This window comes from Paralichthys olivaceus, chromosome 3, assembly GCF_024713975.1.
Source record: "Paralichthys olivaceus isolate ysfri-2021 chromosome 3, ASM2471397v2, whole genome shotgun sequence".
Classification (NCBI taxonomy): domain Eukaryota; kingdom Metazoa; phylum Chordata; class Actinopteri; order Pleuronectiformes; family Paralichthyidae; genus Paralichthys; species Paralichthys olivaceus.
This window is the reverse complement of record NC_091095.1, coordinates 25,573,610-25,594,910: the sequence shown is the minus strand read 5'-3', so window position 1 is coordinate 25,594,910 and position 21,301 is coordinate 25,573,610. Positions and strand designations below refer to the sequence as shown.

The 21,301-nt window shown below is 39.8% G+C and overlaps 1 protein-coding gene across 18 annotated transcripts in view; it reads left to right on the top strand.

The window, feature by feature from the left end:
- The first annotated feature begins 375 nt into the window (after positions 1 to 375).
- The window catches only part of eps15l1a (epidermal growth factor receptor pathway substrate 15-like 1a), a 34,402-nt gene continuing 13,476 nt past the window's right edge, over positions 376 to 21,301 (top strand). For 2 of the 18 annotated variants that reach the window (XM_069522601.1, XM_069522613.1), the window contains exons 1-22: positions 376 to 482; positions 1,337 to 1,378; positions 1,505 to 1,594; positions 4,395 to 4,442; positions 4,749 to 4,844; positions 5,082 to 5,150; positions 5,500 to 5,625; positions 5,850 to 5,909; positions 7,440 to 7,682; positions 8,616 to 8,773; positions 9,319 to 9,475; positions 9,906 to 9,968; positions 10,218 to 10,238; positions 10,993 to 11,078; positions 13,033 to 13,065; positions 13,647 to 13,719; positions 14,144 to 14,305; positions 14,609 to 14,806; positions 16,313 to 16,492; positions 18,007 to 18,112; positions 18,443 to 18,493; positions 21,112 to 21,266. In XM_069522601.1, coding sequence (XP_069378702.1) covers positions 456 to 482; positions 1,337 to 1,378; positions 1,505 to 1,594; positions 4,395 to 4,442; positions 4,749 to 4,844; positions 5,082 to 5,150; positions 5,500 to 5,625; positions 5,850 to 5,909; positions 7,440 to 7,682; positions 8,616 to 8,773; positions 9,319 to 9,475; positions 9,906 to 9,968; positions 10,218 to 10,238; positions 10,993 to 11,078; positions 13,033 to 13,065; positions 13,647 to 13,719; positions 14,144 to 14,305; positions 14,609 to 14,806; positions 16,313 to 16,492; positions 18,007 to 18,112; positions 18,443 to 18,493; positions 21,112 to 21,266 — 2,244 coding nt within the window. In that variant the 5' untranslated portion in view covers positions 376 to 455. The remainder of the gene's footprint in view (positions 483 to 1,336; positions 1,379 to 1,504; positions 1,595 to 4,394; positions 4,443 to 4,748; positions 4,845 to 5,081; positions 5,151 to 5,499; positions 5,626 to 5,849; positions 5,910 to 7,439; positions 7,683 to 8,615; positions 8,774 to 9,318; positions 9,476 to 9,905; positions 9,969 to 10,217; positions 10,239 to 10,992; positions 11,079 to 13,032; positions 13,066 to 13,646; positions 13,720 to 14,143; positions 14,306 to 14,608; positions 14,807 to 16,312; positions 16,493 to 18,006; positions 18,113 to 18,442; positions 18,494 to 21,111; positions 21,267 to 21,301) is intronic. The other 16 variants (XM_069522602.1, XM_069522606.1, XM_069522603.1 and 13 more) reach the window with 16 other exon arrangements.

Genomic DNA, 21,301 nt, shown 5'->3' with positions numbered 1-21,301 from the left:
AACATTAGACTACCTTAGATATTATCAGACTACATACAATTACATGAGACTACATCAGATTATATAAAACTACATCAGATTATATAAGACTACATCAGAAAACATTAGACTACATTACACTACATCAGACTACATTAAACAATATTAGACTACACCAAACTACATAAAACAGCATCAGATTACATAAAACGTATTATATGGATTAAATACGTTAGATTACATCAGACTACATTAAACATATTATATAGATTAGATACATTAGATTACATCAGACTACATCAAATGTATTATATAGATTAGATACGTTAGATTACATCAGACTACATCAGACCGTCTGATTCAGATACAGTAGACTTCATTCACCACATTGGACAGTGTGCGGTGTCACTGTGTCCGCCAGGGGGCGCCTCGACGGGTTGCGGGAGGGTGGGTGCGTTCCCGCAGCAACAGGGAAGATGGCAGCTCTCACATCTCTCACCCAGGTAAAGATGCAGCAGTTTACACGTTCCACACTCGACTGTTGAGCTGAGCTAACAACGCAGTACGTGCCGGTCCCGACACCGCGTTTTAAATGTGACCCCGAACCGGAGCCGTGAGGTGAGACAGAGAGAAGCTCGGTCAGCTGAAGCAGGCCCGGTGCTGCAGCCTTACCGTTACATAGCGCCTCTGTTAGCCGCTGTTAGCCGTCGCTGCTTCCAGCTAACCGTGTGTCTATGTATCTACGGCCTGACGTTTATTTAACTTGCTGTTTATGGCTGTAAATGCTACTACCGCCACGGAGGCCATGCACGGTTGGGGACAGGCTGGCCCGTCCGCGTACAAGTCCCACTCAGTGGTAGGCTAGCGAAGCTGGGCTAGCTTAGCCTGGATGCCGAGTAGAGAGTGAGGATGGGTCTGGAAGGCTGGAGGCCACACAGCAGACTCTGCATGAAGCTGTGAATGATGCTCGTCTCAGTCTCAAATAATGAGCACTCACAGCAGCCAGACGTCTTAACCCTGCTACAGGCATGTGGTGTTGTGATGCACATATGCCTTTATTGAGAGTGAATTGCGAAAACCCAAATCTCCATCAGTACCATGTTTATTAACAAGTAGGTTTTCACATGCAAGGACACGGCCTAATAATGCATCTAGAAGGTAGAGAAGTCAATGGAATGAAAGAAGACTAATCTGCAAGTGCTGTGAGAATAAGAAGACAGATAAGCACAAGTACAGGACACATTCAAGTGTAGAGCTGCATGGTTTGTGCAGGAGTGAATATGCAAAGTATCCAAGTCAAAAGGTTCGATAAGTAACGATGCATCAGGTTGACAATGCTGTTCTCTTTCTGCCACAGTTGTCAAGCGGGAACCCTGTATATGAGAACTTTTACAGACAGGTAAGAGGATTAGCCAAAGGGCATTACTGCTACATCATAACACTGTATGTGAAACAAGAAGGACAGCTGATGAGTGTGGGAGAGGAAATAAAAGATTGAAATATATGACAATGCTTGTCCTCCAAGGTGGATCCAGGGAATACAGGGAGAGTGGGACCAACAGAAGCTGCCCTGTTCCTAAAAAAGTCCGGACTGCCTGACATTACACTGGGAAAGGTAGGTTGTTTGCTTGTTTTCCGTGGACTTACAAGGGTGGAGAGGTATGTCTGTTTCATGCAGCATGTGGACCTGTGTTATTCTTAGTGCAGTCGTGGATTGTCAGTTGACTGAAGATCTGTGGTTGTGTGAGTCTGTCTACTGACAACGGTCATGCCTCAGGGCAGTGTGTCTGACTGCTGTTCTGAAATCTTTGCAACCCCAATATGCATGGGACAACCAGTATTTGGGATTCGTGAGCACAAGCAAGATAAAGCTGCGTCAGTGTTTTTATGAGCTGTCAATGCAATGACTGTTATCTACAATTGTCACTTGGAGTGACAAATCCAGAGAATTGTCACAGTCTCTGCAGTTCTCAATAAAGAGCAGTTTAGCATCTTTCAGTTCATTGTTTGGATTTTTATGGCCCCTATAAATGCTCAAATAAATCCACTGTGCAGCACTTACCTGCACCAAACTGAAGAGTGATAATGAGTGGAATAACACGTTGTTTGCTATTCAATCTGGCAAAATAAATCAATTATAGCAGCTTTAAACCTGTGAAAACTTTCTGTTTAATTTAAGTTGACATTAAAGAAGTTAATGGTCCAAGTTTTCTTAAAGGATATTGAGCCAGACCCTGATGCATGTGCTTGTGATCATTTTGGTTAGCACGCGACAGCCCTAAATAATATCCACACTCATTGAGTGTTGTAAAAATTAAGGTGAATGTTTTATTTAACAAAAGTGTGCCATTTTTAATGAGGTTAGTGGAGGCCATGCTTTTATCAGAGGGGGCCCGTCCGAGATGCTGCATGAAAACCTTATCCCCATTGTGCAGAATTAGTGGTCATAATAATTAGTGAGTTGACAGGGAGGACCTTGATGAAATAATGCATTGAAATTACAGTATGTTTCAAGCAGTATTTACACATGACGTTTAGAATTATGTTCTACTTTTTCCCACTCTCCTACTACTCCATATACTTGTGGAAAGCCCTTACCCTTGAAACACTTCCTTCCATTCTGCTTGAATCATCATTTGTCCTTGTCACATCTTCCATTTCCTCAGGAGCTTGACATGTTCTTATCTTGCTGGCCTCATTTAAAAAAAAATGGCAGGGGGATGTCTGCATCAATGTGACATAGGACAGACACACTTTTAAGGTCCGGTCGTCTGAAAACCTTATTTTGTAAATTGCAGCACACTTTTAATAAGTCTGGAATACTTTTTTAAAGCACAAATTATGAGGCTATTGAATAAAGTGATAAACAATAATCATGTAATATGAAATTCTGTGATGCATCGATAATCGTTTATAATCAATTCGTAGCCCTCTGAATCAGAATCAAATCGTGAGGTACCTAGGGATTCCTACCCCTAATGAAAGTCAAGGTATAATTATGGACATATTGATTGTTCATATTTTCATATAATTAGATCTGATACTGCTTACCCATCTGTGACCATGAACCGGATGCATGCATGGTCACCTCCCTACTGATTTTCTTCGTGATGACTCAGTTTTGCAGTATGGACAACTTTAAGAGTCCTGGTGCTTCCAGTCATCAAAACAATTGAGACCTCTGTGCTCCAGGGAGCACTCAGAGCTTTAGAAATGTTTTACTATTCCACATCGCATCTAACTGGAGCCATCTGAAATTTCCTCCAAGTTCAAAAATGGTTCTGTATAATCTAACACTTTACTTACTTTATATTCTAAAACTTTACAAGAAAAAAAAAGACCAGGGCTATGAAGCAGCACTGTGCAGGCCCGAGCACTTGCGAATTCGGGACCTGATGCAGCCGCGGGGGATGGTGGTTGGGGACCAGGCAAAACGGCTCCGTGTTGCCTGCATTTTGCACACCACAGGAAGGATAAACACTTCACTTCCTGTGTCCGTCACTCAAAGCCAAACCACATCCACTAATCACGCATTACGGTTCACACCATCAAATGCAGACCACGCGGTAAAAAATGTATTGTAATTCGAATTAAAGTTGTAAAACAAGGCTTACTTCCTGTTGCCAGTAGGTGGCGCTATAACTATCGACAGAGTTATAGATCTTTTCAGGTAGGGGCTCTGATGAAGTGTGAGAAATTTGGGACCGACTGGACAATGTACAGTGAAGTTTAAAAACCTTCCTGTTTCACATTAAATCAATAGGTGGCGCTATGACCCTGAGTTAATTTTGACAAATGGACCTGTTCAGGCCGCGTCTCTGATCATAGGTTTTAATGTTGGTGCCGATTGGACAATGCACAGTGGCGTTAAAAACAACTTAATTTTTACCCTGTCAGTAGGTTGCTCTATGACCCTGAGTTAATATTGCTGGAGCTGTTCAGGCGTGGACTCTGATCATGGGGCAGAATTTTGGGGCTCATAGGACAATGCACTATGGAGTTATGACACGCCCATTTCAAATTACTCTAGAATACTTACATTTTTACCACTTTTGAATTTTCTGCAAAGTTTCGAGTATGTTTAAGCCCTCAAACAGGGAATTCATTTGCCTGAAAAATAATAATAAAAAGGAAAATCATGTCAATTTCAATAGGACCTTTGCACTGTCAGTGCTTGGGCCCTAAAGAGTGAGGTATTTTGATTTAAATGTTTCATCCATCCATCAATTGTCTGGGGAGCTGGAGCCAATCCCAGCTGACATGAGGCAGGGTACACCCTGTACAGGTCGCCAGATAGTGTATAGTATATAAAATGTTTTAAAAAATAAATTAATGTTTTCACATGGACTAAGATTGGAAAATTAATTTTTCTGCATTGTGTCTGTAACGCTGTGTTTTCGTGTCTAATTTTTCAGATTTGGGATTTGGCAGATCCCGATGGAAAAGGCTATCTGGACAAACAGGTGGGAAACAGATTTCTCACCCAGTGCTCAGCTTTGATGCGATGCTGTTCGCACAGAAAAATAAACAAAAGTTCACTTAATTAAATTATTGCTACTCTGATCGACAGAAAAACCAATGACAAACAATGACGCAGTGAAACCAAATGTCTACAAGTGAATCTAAGAAAATGACCTTATATGTTGAGGTCAAACAAAAACTTAGAGAATATATGTACTTTACTTAAATAAGAATATTCTCCTATAGTTTTTCTCATTTCTGAAGTAAATGGTGTTTTAATGGGTACCACTGTGTGTTGTCTCTTTCAGGGGTTTTACGTCGCTCTGCGGCTGGTGGCGTGTGCTCAGAGTGGACAGGAAGTCAGTCTGTCCAGCCTCAACCTCACTATCCCTCCTCCCAAATTTGTGAGTGTCACTTCCCTCATTAAAGCTATTGGGTTTTCAGGGTATTGACATTTTCATGGAGTTAAACCTGAACACATTTTTAGAATAGAATAGTTTGTCTTTTTCACCCATTATGTTCCTAAGCCTGGTATCGGATGTTCACTATGATCAGCATGAGAGAAATGTATGTGTGTTGTAATACTGGAAATGGGTTGTGTGACAGTGTTATTACAGCCATCTCTTTTTGTCTGATTTCAGAAAGACACCAGTAGTCCATCTCTGAGCAGCACAGCTTCTGCTTCCACCGAATTACATTGGGCTGTCAGGGTGTGTTCAGACACACACACACACACACACACACACACACACACACACACACACACACACACACACACACACACACACACACACACACACACACACACGTAGACACACGTAGACACACGTAGACACACAGGCAGAAGAATCTTGGTATTTTTCAAGCAGAGGCACTGTTAATCACACAGTAAACTTTTGTCACTACATCATTTTAACTCAAATATCAATATTAATATCTGCCTCAAAAATCCATTGTCATTTTGTTGCTCCGTCATTGCAGTTTAGTCAATCATTCAGTTTGTGAATAAGCATGGGCTCTGAACTTTACTGAACTGGTTTGTTTGTGTTTCTTTTGTAGCCAGAGGAGAAGAGTAAATTTGATGGGATCTTTGAAAGTTTGGCTCCAGTCAATGGTCTGCTGTCAGGAGAGAAAGTCAAACCAGTCCTCATCAACTCCAAGCTACCTCTGGATGTCCTTGGGAAGGTATCTAATTCAGTTGTGATTTCTTACAATAGATCTATCTTGAGGCTTGTTGGTTTCTTTTGTACAGATTAAGTTACTCAGGGCAGAACATAAACATGAACTAACCTTGCCTATATTGAGCAATGAATTGTTAGAAACATTGGATGAATAGTAATGAAAATTAATATGTAATGTTAGAGTACTTCTTTCCATTGATCCATATTGTGCTTACTTCCTGCTGTTAGGTTTGGGACCTGAGTGACATAGATAAAGATGGCCATCTGGACAAAGATGAGTTTGCAGTGGTGAGTGTTATCATCATCTTCATTGTGACTGTATGTGTTTTGGGTCTCTACAGACTGAACAAACTTAATTCAACAACCAATCCTCCTATTGTATGGATTAATCAATGTGTTGAATGGGGACACTAACATTTTGGAACTGATTGTGTCTTAATATACATATTGCATTTGTCTGCACTTCAATGAAGACCAGGTCACATCTTAATGTAGACTAATGTAGAAAATAAAGTAAATCCAAAGATTTCACTGACTTATTTCTTGCCACTGTAGGCTGTGACATTTAAACAATGCTCAAGTTATACTGAGGGATCTAATATGTGAGAAGCAAATATTCATCACACCACTACAAGACCACCATGAGCCTCAGCCATTTAAATAAACTGTGCAGGTTCTTAAAAAGTCTAAAAAAAAAAAAAAAAAAAAGCGGTGTTTTCTCTAGAAGTAATTCAATCTATGGTGTTAACGGCTGTGCACATGTGTGCACACAAAGGTCCCTCTTTCGACAACAGATCTAAGTGACAGGTTCACAGACCAAAGAGTGAAAGATAAGTTCACAGACAGAACTGCATTATTGCCACAACTGCAGCTGAAACTATGAGGTGGGAAAATTTAAATATGGGTGTAAAATTTGAATATGGGTGTAATTAATTTTTTGCTGCCACAATCTAGATAAATAATAGGAAACACTGGTTGACTGTCATTTAACTCTACTTCCATCACACTGTAATTTATTTTTTTAATTGTAATGTCTGCTTTTGTTGTAGTTATTTCTGAATGTTACAGTTATAAGCAAAATAAATCTACAAGCACAACCAGCATGGAATTGATTAGTGATCATCTACAAACATCCTGTTCAGAATGTATCAGTACACTCTGCTTGGCTGAGAGAAAGAATCTGGATACCTACTGTCTCTGCCTGTAGTTTGAGAGATAATGTGGTGTGTCAGGGGTTAGTGTTGAGGCTGCCCACTGCAGCTACACTGCCCTGTCTTTATCTGACAGAAGTAGAACTGCTGTGGTCCCATCCACTTTAAGGTTTGATGTGTTGTGTTTTCATATTCTCTGCTATGTACCACTATTGGAATGCATTAGGCCAGTGCTGGCAGCGAGACAAGAAGGCCCACTTCTTCCTCTTTGTTCATTTGGCATCAAATATAACCATGGATCTAATTTCTTCTCCAGAATGAATAACAGCTGAATTTATTGATCTAGTCCTCAACCATTTATCCTTTCGTTTGCTGCCATATGATTAGCTTTTAGATTACATGTGCAAGTGTACAAGTAAACATAATGAAGTGTCCACTCACTGGATTTTCTTATCTGAAACTGATACAGTATCTTTAACAAGCAGCCATGTCGTGACTGTGTAAAAACAATGAAGTATTTTAATGAATTGGAGAAAATAATCTTAAATATCTGCAGTATTTTGTAATTGTGGTCTGGATTAATATTGGTTATAGAAAGCTGGTTATTTTTATTTCTTTATGTGACTGGGGCCAAATAATTAACTAACCATGACTCCAAACTCCCCAGGCCATGCACCTTGTGTACAGGGCCCTGGAGAAGGAGCCTGTTCCTGCGCTCCTCCCTTCTTCCCTCATCCCTCTATCTAAGAGGAAGAAGAGTCTGGGCTCAGTCACCAGTTCTGTCCCTGGACTACCTGCCAGCCCTCCACCACCAAAAGATTCACTACGCTCCACACCCTCCCATGGCAGCATGAACTCACTCAACAGCACCGGCAGCCTTTCCCCCAAACACACACTCAAGTCTGGACAGGTAATGCCACACTGATATACACACATACAGTAGATAACTAAATCAGTTAACAGGATAAATCATGCTGGAGAAAAATGATCGTTAAACATTAAATGCATCAAGGTGAAAGAAATCAAAATAATCAATAATAATAATTGAAATAGATGAACATCAGACAATAATCAAAGAACTATGTGGGTTGTGTTATAATTATTATATTTCTTCTATCTTGTACGAAACAATTATACAAACAAAAAGCATATTGGATCAGCATCAGTGACATCAAATGATCTGTATTTTAAGGCAAATATTTGGTTTGAAAAAAAAACTATTTAAAATATTTGAAATAAAAGCTGTAGCCTGAAAAATCTGGTATGAGCAACTTGATCCAAATACTGTAGAGGTCCTGCTTAAGGATTATTAACTTAATTAACTTCAATTTTTGCTTTATGTTAATGAAAAAAAGAAGTAGTAATGCACCTCTTTCCCTGTTAAAACGATGTTTTAGTAGTTTTTCCTTACTCTTGGAGAGGGTTAAGGGCAGAGAATGTGATGCAGAATCTAATATTGTACTTAAAATAACAAATGGAGAGCATCTGATAGAAGAGTCAGATTTTAATGAAAAAATAAATCAATTCAAGCTGCAGTGGGATTTTTCGATTATTTATTATTGATGAGGCTTGTTTGTTGTTTTTTTATATACAGATTTGTTTTTTTACTTTTCTTAAAATAAGATTTTTAAACCTGTTATTTTTTTACCACTGCTGTGTTGTTGCCTTGACACTTAAAAGCTGTGATTATCCCTGCTACAAAAAGACATTGATCGTTTTTGTTCACAGAAAGAAAGGCCACTTTGCCCCCAGGTCTTAGTAGAGCTCTGTATGAGGCCAATACTGGATAGATTCTATGTGATCACAGCAACTTACAACACAAGCATCTCTCCCTCTGTCTTAGCATATGGTGAACTGGGTGGTGCCAGTGTCAGACCGTGGTCGCTATGACGATATCTTCCTGAAGACTGATGCTGACTTGGATGGTTTTGTCAGTGGACTGGAAGTAAAGGACATCTTCATGCATTCTGGACTTTCTCAGAATCTCCTTGCCCACATATGGTAAAGTTATATGCTTGACAGTTAGTATATGCCTTATTTTCTTTCTTGGTTGAATTAATATTACTTTTATTTTATTTGTACCACTTTCCACTCAAGTCGGCTTTATAAATATGTAATGTCCTGATATATTTGCTTTGAATTTAAACAGGTCAGAGGTCAAATTTATCACCTCATCATGGTTTATGATAAATCTCTCATCTATCAGCTAATCAAGTGCTTAATGGAAACATGTTAACAGACCAGTGGTTCTAAATGTGCCAAAGGTTGTTGTCAACAAAGGACTTATAGGTTTCATTTATACACACTGGATATTTATTCAAATAAATGCAAGCCACAGTTGCTTTGACTTATGCTTTGCAACATATTTCAGGCATCTGTCTGCATCTTTATTCATTTTTATTCATTCAAATGTGGAAAACGTTGAATGATTTCCAGATTTTTCTTTCGATTTGTATTTGTCTTGTCTTTCTCTACAGTGTGGTCAGTCTGCTCATTCAAAGTAAATTTTCCAAGGATGTCTGTTGACAGTCTGCTCTTTCTTCCAGGGCTTTGGCAGACACAAGGCAGATAGGCAAGCTGACCAGGGAGCAGTTTGCTCTTGCTATGCATCTCATCCAGCAGAAAGTCAGCAAGGGTATAGACCCTCCACAGGCCCTGACTACGGAAATGATACCTCCCTCTGAGAGAGGCACTCCAGTACCAGTAAGTCTGTCACGCATGCACACACTCTCTACATGGTTCTGGCAGCACAATACATTAGCCTACAGTTACACAGCAAAATGCCTAAAACTAGTGTGTTAATGTGTTAAGTGTTAAATTATTTTAGTTGGGCTGGCTGTTATTAAAAAAAAAATTGTTTCATGTAGATTTTTTTAGAGTTTTGCATTTATGCATATTTGTATATAGTTTAAACTGTTAACAGTTGCTGTTCAATTTCAACTAAACGTTTGCCTTAGCAATACAAATAATTATCTAGATTTTCTGTTAACATTTAATCTCCACTATAAAGCATATCATGGCATATTTAATCAGATTAACTTACCATGTTGTAAGAATTGTCTCAGCTGACATTGGATGTTGCTGTTTTTATTATCACTGACAGTAACTGAGTCATTTCTGTCTATGGCTGCAGAGTATGTCAGGATACATGACCCCAGTGGGATCAGAGATGGCTGCTCTGTCTGATATGAGAAGGGTGAGTCGATACTTGTTCTTAACTCCTCATCTTTCTCCTGCCCTCTGCGTATTGGGACTTAAACGAATGCAGATTTGTCTGCTACACATCCTGTTTCTTGTGCTTTACCAATTTCTCAATGTGCCAGATCTGCTTTATTCGGTGGAAGATAAGTTCAAGATGTTACCCAAGTAGACATGTCCTTTCCTGTCTTATTCTAACTCTTTTGCTACTGATGTGTCTACCTCTCTGCTCTTCCTCCTCTCTCAGGCTTTAATGTTCAAGTTGTGGGTAGGTAACATGTACCTACAGTGTATAAACCTAAATGCTTTCAGTGGCGGCTATTCATGCTGATTACTGGAAAGCATTTGCAAAATGTTTTTTATTTCCATCCCAACAAATTGCAGTGACAGTGTCTCACTATGTCAACTGTCCACTGATCAAGGGAAGATCCAAGATCACATTTAGCTGACAATCATATACTTTACTTCACCTTCAGTTGTGTTTTTCGATAGAGCAGGTGCAGTCTGTGGCTCAGATTTAAGTAACCAAAGCCAGACAGATTAGGAGCATCCTGTGTAGTTACAGTGAATGCAGGGGGACTCCAGCTTTTAGTTTTGTTTTCAAGATGTGTATCTACACTATTGGAATATCTATTAAGTCATGAAGAAATGCTAGTGGGGAAAAATAATGATTTGTTAACCCTAATGAAAACTTGAATGTTCTCAAAGGGGGATTCATAAAACTACACAATCCTGAATCTTTCCTATCCATGGCAGTGGTGGCGACACTCCCCGACATGTTGGTCATTGGCCCAGCCCCCACCTCTGATTCAACCTCTGTGGTGCTCTATTTATTGACCACTGGTTTTTCTCCCATCCTCTCTTTACCTATTTCTCCTTCCTTTTGCCTTGTCTGCCATGGCTCAGTTGGTGCCATTTCATCATCCAACTGACTTCAACAAATATAGTTTACTTTGCCAACCTGCTGTCTTCTTTTTGTCCTGCTCCCTTCCTCCCCTGTCTGCTCACATATTGCTCTACAGGACAGCTCCAGCTCAGTGGGATCGGGGGAGTTCACTGGCATCAAGGAGTTGGATGACATCAGCCAGGAAATAACCCAGTTGCAGAGGTAACAAATGACAGCAGCTAAATAACAGGGCAGCAATGGAATGTAAATGCTTTTACTTCAACATTTATTTTTAAATCTGCATAGAAAATGTAAAGATATATTACACTGAAACAGTTACATTTAAAGCATTACAATAAAACTCTTGTTATTGCTAGTTTGATTTATCTAAATCATTATCTTGTAGCAACAGTGCAACCATTTGCAAATACTTGTCATAAGGAGGAATTGCCTTGATATTAACAAGAGTTTCAGTTTAGGTTTCACACTACGATGATTGTACTTCGTGACTCTTCAAACCTTTCACTCGAGCATTAGCTCTCTCATTAATCCTCTGTCATCACCCTTTTCCTGAATTTGATCACTTTCCCTACTGCTAATAAAACACAGAGCACATCATGCATTGACTATTATAGCAGTGGTTTATTATTGTATACCCTGAATCTGAACTACAAAAAAACAAAATCAAATGAACAAGTTTTAATAGATAAAATATCGTTATTTTTTCTGCATTTTTCAACAACACGATTAAAGGATAAAAAAACGTAGAATATGTTGACACCTGGTCAGATTTTTATTGGTGTTGCCCTTGGTGCATCATAAGTGGACATTTAGGTTACATCCTCATTACTCTGTTTTAGATTTGAAAGGCAGCACTTCTCTTCTTGGAAACACTGCAGGGCCTGTTCAAGTTTGAATACTCCATGGTTCCATGGTTGTGTTTTAGTCTGAACAGACATAATCTGAGACTTTTGTATACCAAGGCGTAGTCACCTGCAAAGGTTTCCTGATTGATAGTTATCAGTAAAGACTTGACTACCACTGGCGAATACAATGCATAACACCTACTGTTTACTCTTGTTGTTGGTCAAAGAAAATAGGTCCATCATCTTATTTTTTACCATTGCTGTTCTGTTCTTTATTTGTACTTTTTTCTGTAACTAAGCCACCAAACAGACAATCTGCTTCAAGGTTAACACCGACATGCACATGACAAGATTGCTCATGTGATATGCTTTTTCAGGTGTGTTAGTAGGGAGGTAGATTATTATTTCTGATACTTGTCTGGCCGGAGATTGGTTTAGTTTCAAAATTGAAATACAGTGTGAATGTAGCCTTATTGGTGATTCTTATTGTTCTTACATTTAAAAAAAGGAAAGCTTCCCATGTTTGTTACATCAGCCAATCATTTAAAGCCATTAATACATATGACACAGTCCTAAATGGTATACTTAATACTTAAAAATGTTGTTTATTGAAATCTCACAATGTTCCGTCCCAGTACTCAGACTAAAAGTCCTGAGTGCTTAAGTTCTCATTCCAACAAGTAGTGTCCCACACTTAACCCCCACTTGATGTGCATACATCCTAATACTGCTTCACAACTTTACTACAGCCTATTACAGCAAAGCAGTCATTGGCTATTATGCACCTGTTAGCTGGTTGTCAGACCAACAATAAATATCATGAATAGATTTCCATCCTTCTTTAAAATTATTCATCATATAAGATATATGATTTTGTTATTTCACATACATTTTTGTTTAACTTTGAAGCACAGTAGACCTGCTGGGACAACTTGATTAAAATGCTTAATATTAAATGTATTAAAATATCATTTGAGTTAACTACTGTATAATGCTACATGGTTGGTCCTACTTACTTTTCATGGTGCTCAACCAGACAAAGCATCAGAGTCTGATTATGCCAAGTACCAAGTACCAATACCATGCCAAGTCAGGTATTAAGGCTCAGTGTTAGTTATGAATGGGTTTAAGTGGAATATCCTACATAAAAACACGCTGACATGCAGAGATAGACAGCATGAAACCCACAGTAACCTTGGCTCTGTTTATTCTTTATACACATCCATCCATCCATCCATCCATCCTCTTCCTTTGATGCGTGTATTTTATCAATTTTTTTTGTTCACCACTTACTCTCCATGCTGCGTCAGCACTCTTGCCTTTACCCAGTGGAATACTCTAAGGTAAAAACACAAGCTACTGAATATCCATGGACTGGCATACTGTCAAATCTGCTGTGACATCCACTGTGAGCAGTGGCTCTGAATGTCAGTGGTTATCAGTAGGCTTCACATACCTGATTTGTTAATTTTTATCACTTTAATGTTTTAGAGTTTGTTAAAAGACAGGTGCACAGCTTTTAAGTATGTCTTAAGGTCAGCTGCCCATATGAACATTAAAAAGCTTTAAAAACATAAAGGCATATATTAGGACTAAAAGACTAGCCTTTTAATTTGCATAAAGTAGACCTCTTAACCCTCACATTTACCTAAGCTAAATGGTGCAATTTATGGTTACATCCATTCTACTGTTTGTTTTTGTTTGAAAAAATGCATTAACTCTGCTGCGGATGTGTCTGTCCATAATACTCCAGAGTTTAAGAGTAGTTTAAAAATGCTGCTGGTGCCGTTTTGGTTTGAAATCTCTTGAGCTTCACTATAGTGATGGATTTGAAAGAATTCCAGTTCAGTGTTTTGTTACTCTGGCATGTTGAATAGCAGTTATCTGATTTCTTGTCACTCATCATAATTTTGCTTGTTCACAGGGAGAAGTACACCCTTGAGCAGGACATCAGGGAGACAGAGGAGGCCATCAGATATAAGAGTGCAGAGGTGCAGGTGAGAGCAACTCAGTCAGCTATAGTGGGAACATGTACTGTAGCTTGGTTTAATGAAAATGGTAAATGGTTTGTAATTATATAGAGCTTTTCTAATCTTGATGACCACTCAAAGATCTTTACAGTACAGTTTTCCATTCACCCATTCACACTCGCATTCACACAGTGCATCTATTAGCAGCACTTTTTATTGTTCTATGAGGGTTCAGCATCTTGTCTTAGGACACTTCGGCATGTAGATGGGGATCGAGTTGTTTGTTTCCTTTGCCTTGCATGTAAAATCGCATAATACATTTCTATACAGGACCAGTGGTTGTAGTGTGTTTCTAGTAAACTGGACAGCTTGGCTTGATCTGCCCATTTTTTTATATAGTGAACCCTCATCCTTGCCTGGCACTAGAAGACTGTCTTAATCCTTTTTCCAGGAGATGCAGAATGACCTGGACCGAGAGACAGCCAGCCTGCAAGAGCTCGATGCTCAGAAACAAGACGCCCAAGAACGGCTGGAGGAGATGGACCAGCAGAAACATAAGTTAGAAGACATGCTGAATGAAGTCCGAATTAAATGCCAGGAAGAGTCTCAGATGGTGAGGATGTAAACAAAGCTCAAGTTTGGACCAAGTTTGGACCTCTGTGATGCTGTGCACAGCATCATAACAAAAGTTCATTTATGAAATGGATAATATATTATTGTTAATGTTAATGTTTTGAATGAGGTTTTCTTTATCTGTTCAGCCAAATACCAGAATTATCTAGAGGCACATGAGATGGTGCAGAAGGGAGGAAATCAAATATCTGAGCCATGTAGTGGCAGCATATGATTTAAATGATTGCATATTGGTTAAATCCCCATCCCACATCTTCATTGCTTGATTCCCTGCTGCATCCAGATCTCCACGCTCCAGAGTCAGATCCACTCCCAGGAGTCAGACTTGCAGAGCCAGGAGGAAGAACTGAGCCGGGCAAAGGCCGACCTGGGCCGATTGCAACAGGAGGAGAAACAGCTGGAGCAGAGCCTGGCTGCTGGTAAGATCCAGCTGGAGACCATCATCAAGTCCCTTAAGGCCACGCAGGATGAAATCAACCAGGTAGGACACAAAGCCTGTGTGTACACGGATCTCTGTTATCTGTCAACAGGGGGCGCCATTTCATTAAATAACCTAGTTTGTTTTTACCACTGAAGACAGTATTTTGTCCTGTTGTATGCTAGAGGATATGTGTGCTAATGTGTGTTCATGTCATTAGGACCTTCACCATAATCTCTAACCTAGGACCAGGAGTTCTCATGGGGACCAAAGTCAGATTAGATAGATTAGAAGCATGGAGTGGTCAAGCTATCAACCATTATGGATATGGTTTTGTTTAGGCTGTCCATAATGACTGGAAGTAAATGCAAACAAATGCAGTGTCCTTATAAGGATAGCTGTGCAAATGTGTGTGTGTGTGTGTGTGTGTGTGAGTGTGTGTGTTTTTCATGTAGTCGCAGCTGCTGCTGTGTATCATCTGTTTCCCACCAGCTGCTTATTGTACACACACCTCACTAAATCTGCTGCATCTTACATACACAGCTTGAATTTCGACACATGACTTTCAATTGTTGCATGATTTAGTCTCCATTCTCAGGCCATTACATCCATTATTATCAGGGCTATAGGATTTATACTCTCCTGAAAGTAACTCCTGAGTCAGGAGATCACATGGAGAGTTGACAAGTATCCACAGTTGATCGTTTCCTCATGCTCTCCTGGAATTATATCCAGTCTTAGTGCTTCTGGGAACAGTCATTTTGATTTTCATGACATGGTCCACCCAGACATTTTTATTATTCATAAAGCCCCACATAAAATCTGCCACCCAGGGGTGTTCAAGCAGTTCAGACTGCTATAGTGCATGTTATGTACCAAAAACTTCACAGGTCTGAATCCATGACCTATCTTGTATTACATGCTAGGAGGAAATGCCCCAATGCCCAACAATTTATCTACTGAGAATTTAGATAGGACTCAGAGGTGTCTGTAAAAAGTTGGGATTCCTTTTTCCTAACAGAGAACAGCTGCTCTGCTCAGTTTGGATTCATGTGAGTTACAATTGTCTCCAATAGTGACAAGTTTTCCTGGGGGAAACGTGCATTATGCACCTGTCTGTTCATGCTTAGCATCTTTCAAACTGCGGTATTCCCTTCCCCAAGGGAGGAGAGAATTCATTGTGCAGGCTTTGCATATCCTACACCTGGGTGTGATTTGAGCTGGAAACATCTTCTCTAAACAGTGTCCTCATTACTTAATATTTATCTGGACCATTTGTCCAGTAGATCACAACAGGGGACCAATCACAAATAGGAAGGTGTGACATTCGAAGAACTTTGATGCAGAATGAGATTAACTGAAGTTCTTCATGAGGTAAACTGCTTTAAAGAATAGATGTAGTACTGCGATAGTATGGGATATCCAAGACTTTGTACAGAGCAAGTTAAAGTCACTGAAACATAATAATGACAATAAAACATATTTGAATACAGTTTACTAATTTGTGTGTGGTGGTTGTCTTTTTGTCATTAAAGTTAATCATTTCTTATTAATGTGTGTGTCATGCAGGCTCGCAGTAAATTGTCACAGATCCAGGACAGCCAACAGGAAGTGTCTAAAAGCATTGAACAGTACAACAGCACCTTGAATGGAACCCATGGAGGCAGTATGACTAACCTGGCTGACATGAGTGAGGGCTTCAGTGACAGAGAAAATGGAGGATTCACATCCATGGTGAGACCAGCAAAGGTCAGGATCTCTATTGAACTCTGCCTCTTCATTCCAGTGTGACTCATAAAAAAAAATTCTTACTCTTATTTACACATTTCTCACACAATTATTAACAGTACAAGCAGTTGACAGCTGGATAATTATTCTTCAGTTTCTTTAATCGCAGGCCTTTTATGCACGTAGAAGAGACATTATCCTGCCATATAATACGTATTAATAATAATAATAATACATACACCCTCCTCAAAATTCTAGTCTAGAAATATCCCACAGCCATACAGTATGTTCCTATTTCTGTTTTTATTGTTCATAGTTCTTCATACTCTCCTTGCTCCTCCTAATAATGGTGACTTATTATCATCAAGAAAAGAGCTTACTAACAGTTTACAAACTGCAGCATGCCAAATCCGTAGCTGCATTTTCGGTTATTTGAACAGTCTTGCTAAAACACTGGTTCTTATTTCTCTCCCCGATCTACTGTTCCCTGCAGATTTGTCTTTAACAGTTCCCCTCTGCTGCCGTGCTGTAATTCCACAGTTTAGCTCTGTTCCTATTCACTTTACTCATAATAACATATTACCTTGGCTCAGCCATTCTCACAGCTGGCAAGCTGCTTTCCTTCTTATTCAAGATTTCCACTCGAAACTAAACTTGCACACATCTTGCTCTAGTTCCTGACTTCTTTTGGTTATGAGGTGTCAATTTAATAACAAAAGGCACATGGTAGCTTTTATTAAGTGGAAATAATGTAAAACAGCATAGTGTGTGTGTGTGTTTGCTTGTCTTTCTTTAGTTATTAGGGCCAAATCAATACCATCATTGTGAGGACATTTCAACATTGTGATGCAGTTTTGGCCAGTCCTCTCAAATTCAAAGGGTTGTTTCAGTTTTAAGACTTGTGTGTGTGCATCCCTTGTAATAAGGACAGGGATATATTGGTTTTTTAAAACTGAAATGGGGGCACAGGGACATCCATCGATTATCTATACTGCTTATCCTTTGATGGTCGCAACATACAGAGATAAACAGCCATTCACACACACGTCTACGCTAAAGGTCAATTTAGAGTTTTCAATTAACTTAATCCCAATCAGCATGTCTTTGGACAGTGGAAGGAAGCCAGAGTACCCAGGGAAAACCCACAAAGACATGGGGAATGTCTGTTTGCAAACTCTACACACAAAGACCCCAGCTGAACCAAAACTCAAACCAAGAACTTTCTTTCTGTGCTGCAAGGTGAGAAATTGGAAAGGTAAAGGAAATGGAGTAAGATGCTGGTCAGAGGTGGAGATGGGATTGATATAATTAATGTGAAATGGGAATGATATAATTAATGTCGCTCTAGAATTCTAACGTCAATGCAGCCCAAAATTCAATGTCAATATATTGTCAAAAGAGAGATTGTGTTTTTAGTTATGTCGAATACAACAAGAAGTATACTTACACAAGTTGCAGTGTAGGTGTTCAGCTAAGGAAATTTTGTGACTGGACTTCTTCCTCTGTTTGTTTTCTTGTTTTGCTCCTTACAACAGGAGGATCCTTTCAAAGTGAAGCCATCAGTGTTCAACAGCCAGCCTCAGGAGCTTCCCACTGACCCCTTCCACTCTGAAGACCCCTTCATAACAGACCCATTTAAAGGTTCTCACCCCTTTTTACCTCTACACATTTTCCTATCTATTAATCAGTGTTTGTCTGTCCGTATTCCTCAAGGTATTTATTTCTCATTTTCTGCCATACATCAATTATCCATTTACTTTGCCTCTCCATTTTCCTCAACCCCCTTTTTTTATGTACTTCTCCACTTGTGTCTTCTCTTAGCTGACTGTGTTTACTGTTAATCTTAGCCTTCTTTTATTCCAGACTGCTTTTATTGTTTTCAGCTCGAGTTGCTCTCTGACTATCTTATATGACTCTCTTCCTCTTTTTTTCCTCCTCCTTCCCCCTCTCTGCTTGATTCCTTTCCTATAGGTGACCCTTTCCAAAATGACCCTTTTGCAAAGCAGCCACCAACGTCCACAGGTATTTACTTGGGATAAAGAAGCTGAAAAAGTTAAAACACACAAAGTATCCAGACCTTTAATTCAGTACTGTAGAAATCTGTTGGCAGTAGTTACAACGTTAAGTCTTGGATAAGTCTCTACCAGTTTTCCACATCTGGAATTAGTTGCTAATTTTCATCACAACCTCTGTCACACTGGATGTGAAGAGTCTGTGAACTGCCATCTTTAGGTCTCCTCCCAGATTGTCTTGGACGTTTGCTTCAAGTCATTGCTGTGCTCAACGGTCAGCCGTCAGTCAGTTGTAGTGTTCGATCCAAACTGTTTTTTCTCATCAGATTGAAGGATATTTTCCCTAAAGCTCTCAGAGTTCTTTAGATGCTGTGTGACAAACCCCAAGTGGTTGGCCTCAAACTTTACGCTTCGCCAAACAACACTTATAAAGGCATGGTTGGCAACTGAGATGCTGACGGTTGTTTTTTTGCTCACCTTTCTGACCATGGTCCTTCTTGCCTGGTTTACTCAGTATGTCCTGTCTGCCAAACACAGCTCAGTGTTCCCTCACATCGTATACGATTTTGTGTGCTTTTGCCTTAAAGGGGTAGTTCACCGAGAAGTTAAATCAACTCATAATCGATTCACAACTATGCCGATGGAGGGGTGGGTGAAGAGTTTGAGTCCACAAAATACTTTAGGAGTCTCAGGGGTAAACAGTGTTGCTTCGCAATCCAATACAAGTGAAGTAACTGGTGACTCCTTCTTCAAACGTTGAACAGCAACAGAAACAAAACATAAAATGCCTCTATTCTGCTCCTGTGGTGCCATCCAAGCCCTGACGTTAAAAAATGCCTGTGCATGTGTATTTTTCCCACTGTTGAATGAATACATTTAATAGGAGTTTTCTCAACCACTCTGCACATTTGTGATTGTAAAGGGAATTAAAGCAATTCATACAGATATTCACAAAATGTGTTATTTTTATAGCTTATGTTATGACACTGCTTATTTTTTGAGTTAAAGTCTCATTAAGTTAAAGTCTCAACCCTCAAGCAATGGTCATGTTCATATCAAAGATTGACCTATGCTTGTGGGGACAGCTTGTCCTCTTTTGAAGTCATGTAAAACAGCAGTGTTTTTAACTGTGACTTGTGTAACACTTCCCTCTTCGAAAAGTGTGTAGTTTCACTTCTCTGCCGAGTAGATCAGAGATAGACTTGTTGCACAGCAGCGAACCTCACACCCAGATACACTGAACACACTAACTTCTCAGGCTCATTCCCACAGTAGACAACTTGTACTACTTGGCAACTTACTGGGGTTTTATTCATGTGTCAAACTGTCCTTTTTTTAGTTTTTTCAACAATGTTATTTTTGAATAGTTTTTCCTCACCAATAGCCAATGTTAACTACCCATTAACATTAACCAACAAGATTGAATTGTCCTATTTAGAATGGACGAGTGTCTGTGACACAATAAAAATGCCATTGCAACAACATTTTAAATACGAAAGGGTTAATTTTTACCCACGTGTACAGCAGCATAAACAATACCACATGATAATTCATGGATCATCACACACTTGCAGTGCTATTGTGAACAGAGTAAATTCGATTGATGCAGACCTACACAGTGTTTCCTATTACTTACCTAGACTGGCCTGACATAGACTAATTTGTCCTGCCACAGTTTCATAACAAACCAATTTTTTTTAAATACTTTTCGCAATACCTCGTGGTTTGCTCCTGGCTGTCTCTTGCTTACACTCTCTTTATCTCCATCTCCCTCTCTGTCTCTCCCCCTCATTCTCTCTCCATCAACAGCAATCTTGCCGAATCACCAGGGCCATCTATATACACTGCCTGGTCAAAAAAAAAAGTCGCCACCAAACAAAAGGTCACACACTCTAATATTTTGTCGGACTGCCTTTAGCTTTGATTGCAGCACGCGTTCGCTGTGGCATTGTTTCGATAAGCTTCCGCAGTGTCGCTGGATTTATTTCTGTCCAGTGTTGCATTAATTTTTCACCAAGATCTTGTATTGATGATGGGAGAGTCAGACCTCTGCGCAAAGCCTTCTCCAGCACATCCCAAAGATTCACAATGGGGTTAAGGTCTGGAATCTGTAGTGGCCAATCCATGTGTGAAAATGATGTCTCATGCTCCCTTGAACCACTCTTTCACAATTTGAGCCCGATGAATCCTGGCATTGTCATCTTGGAATATGCCCGTGCCATCAGGGAAGAAAAAATCCATTGATGGAATAACCTGGTCATTCAGTATATTCAGGTAGTCAGCTGACCTCATTCTTTGGGCACATAATGTTGCTGAACCTAGACCAACTGCAACAACCCCAGATCATAGCACCGCCCCCACAGGCTTGTACAGTAAGCACTAGGCATGATGGGTGCATCACTTCATCTGCCTAAATCCAGGTGGCGACTTTTCTTTTGGCCAGGCAGTGTATGTTCTACCATCCCTGCAGGCAGGCAGACCTTGTGATAATGAGCTACAGCTGTGTGCATTGTGTGGGGGGCCTGCAGTTCGCCGCATGCAGGCAGACCTCACCCCTCCAATTTTGTGGGAAAGTATGTCCCATGAAACAGTGAAAATAACTGATGTTTACCATGGTTTCTGCTGCAGATCCATTTGGAGGTGACCCGTTCAAAGAGACAGATCCATTCAAAGCTTCATCAGAAGATTTTTTCAAGAAGACCACAAAGATGGACCCCTTCTCCACACCAGACCCCTTCAATAAAAGCGCCACGTTACCTTCCAAGGTACTTGTCAATCAAAATGTGGGTACATTTAGATTTTATATGAATTGTTAGTA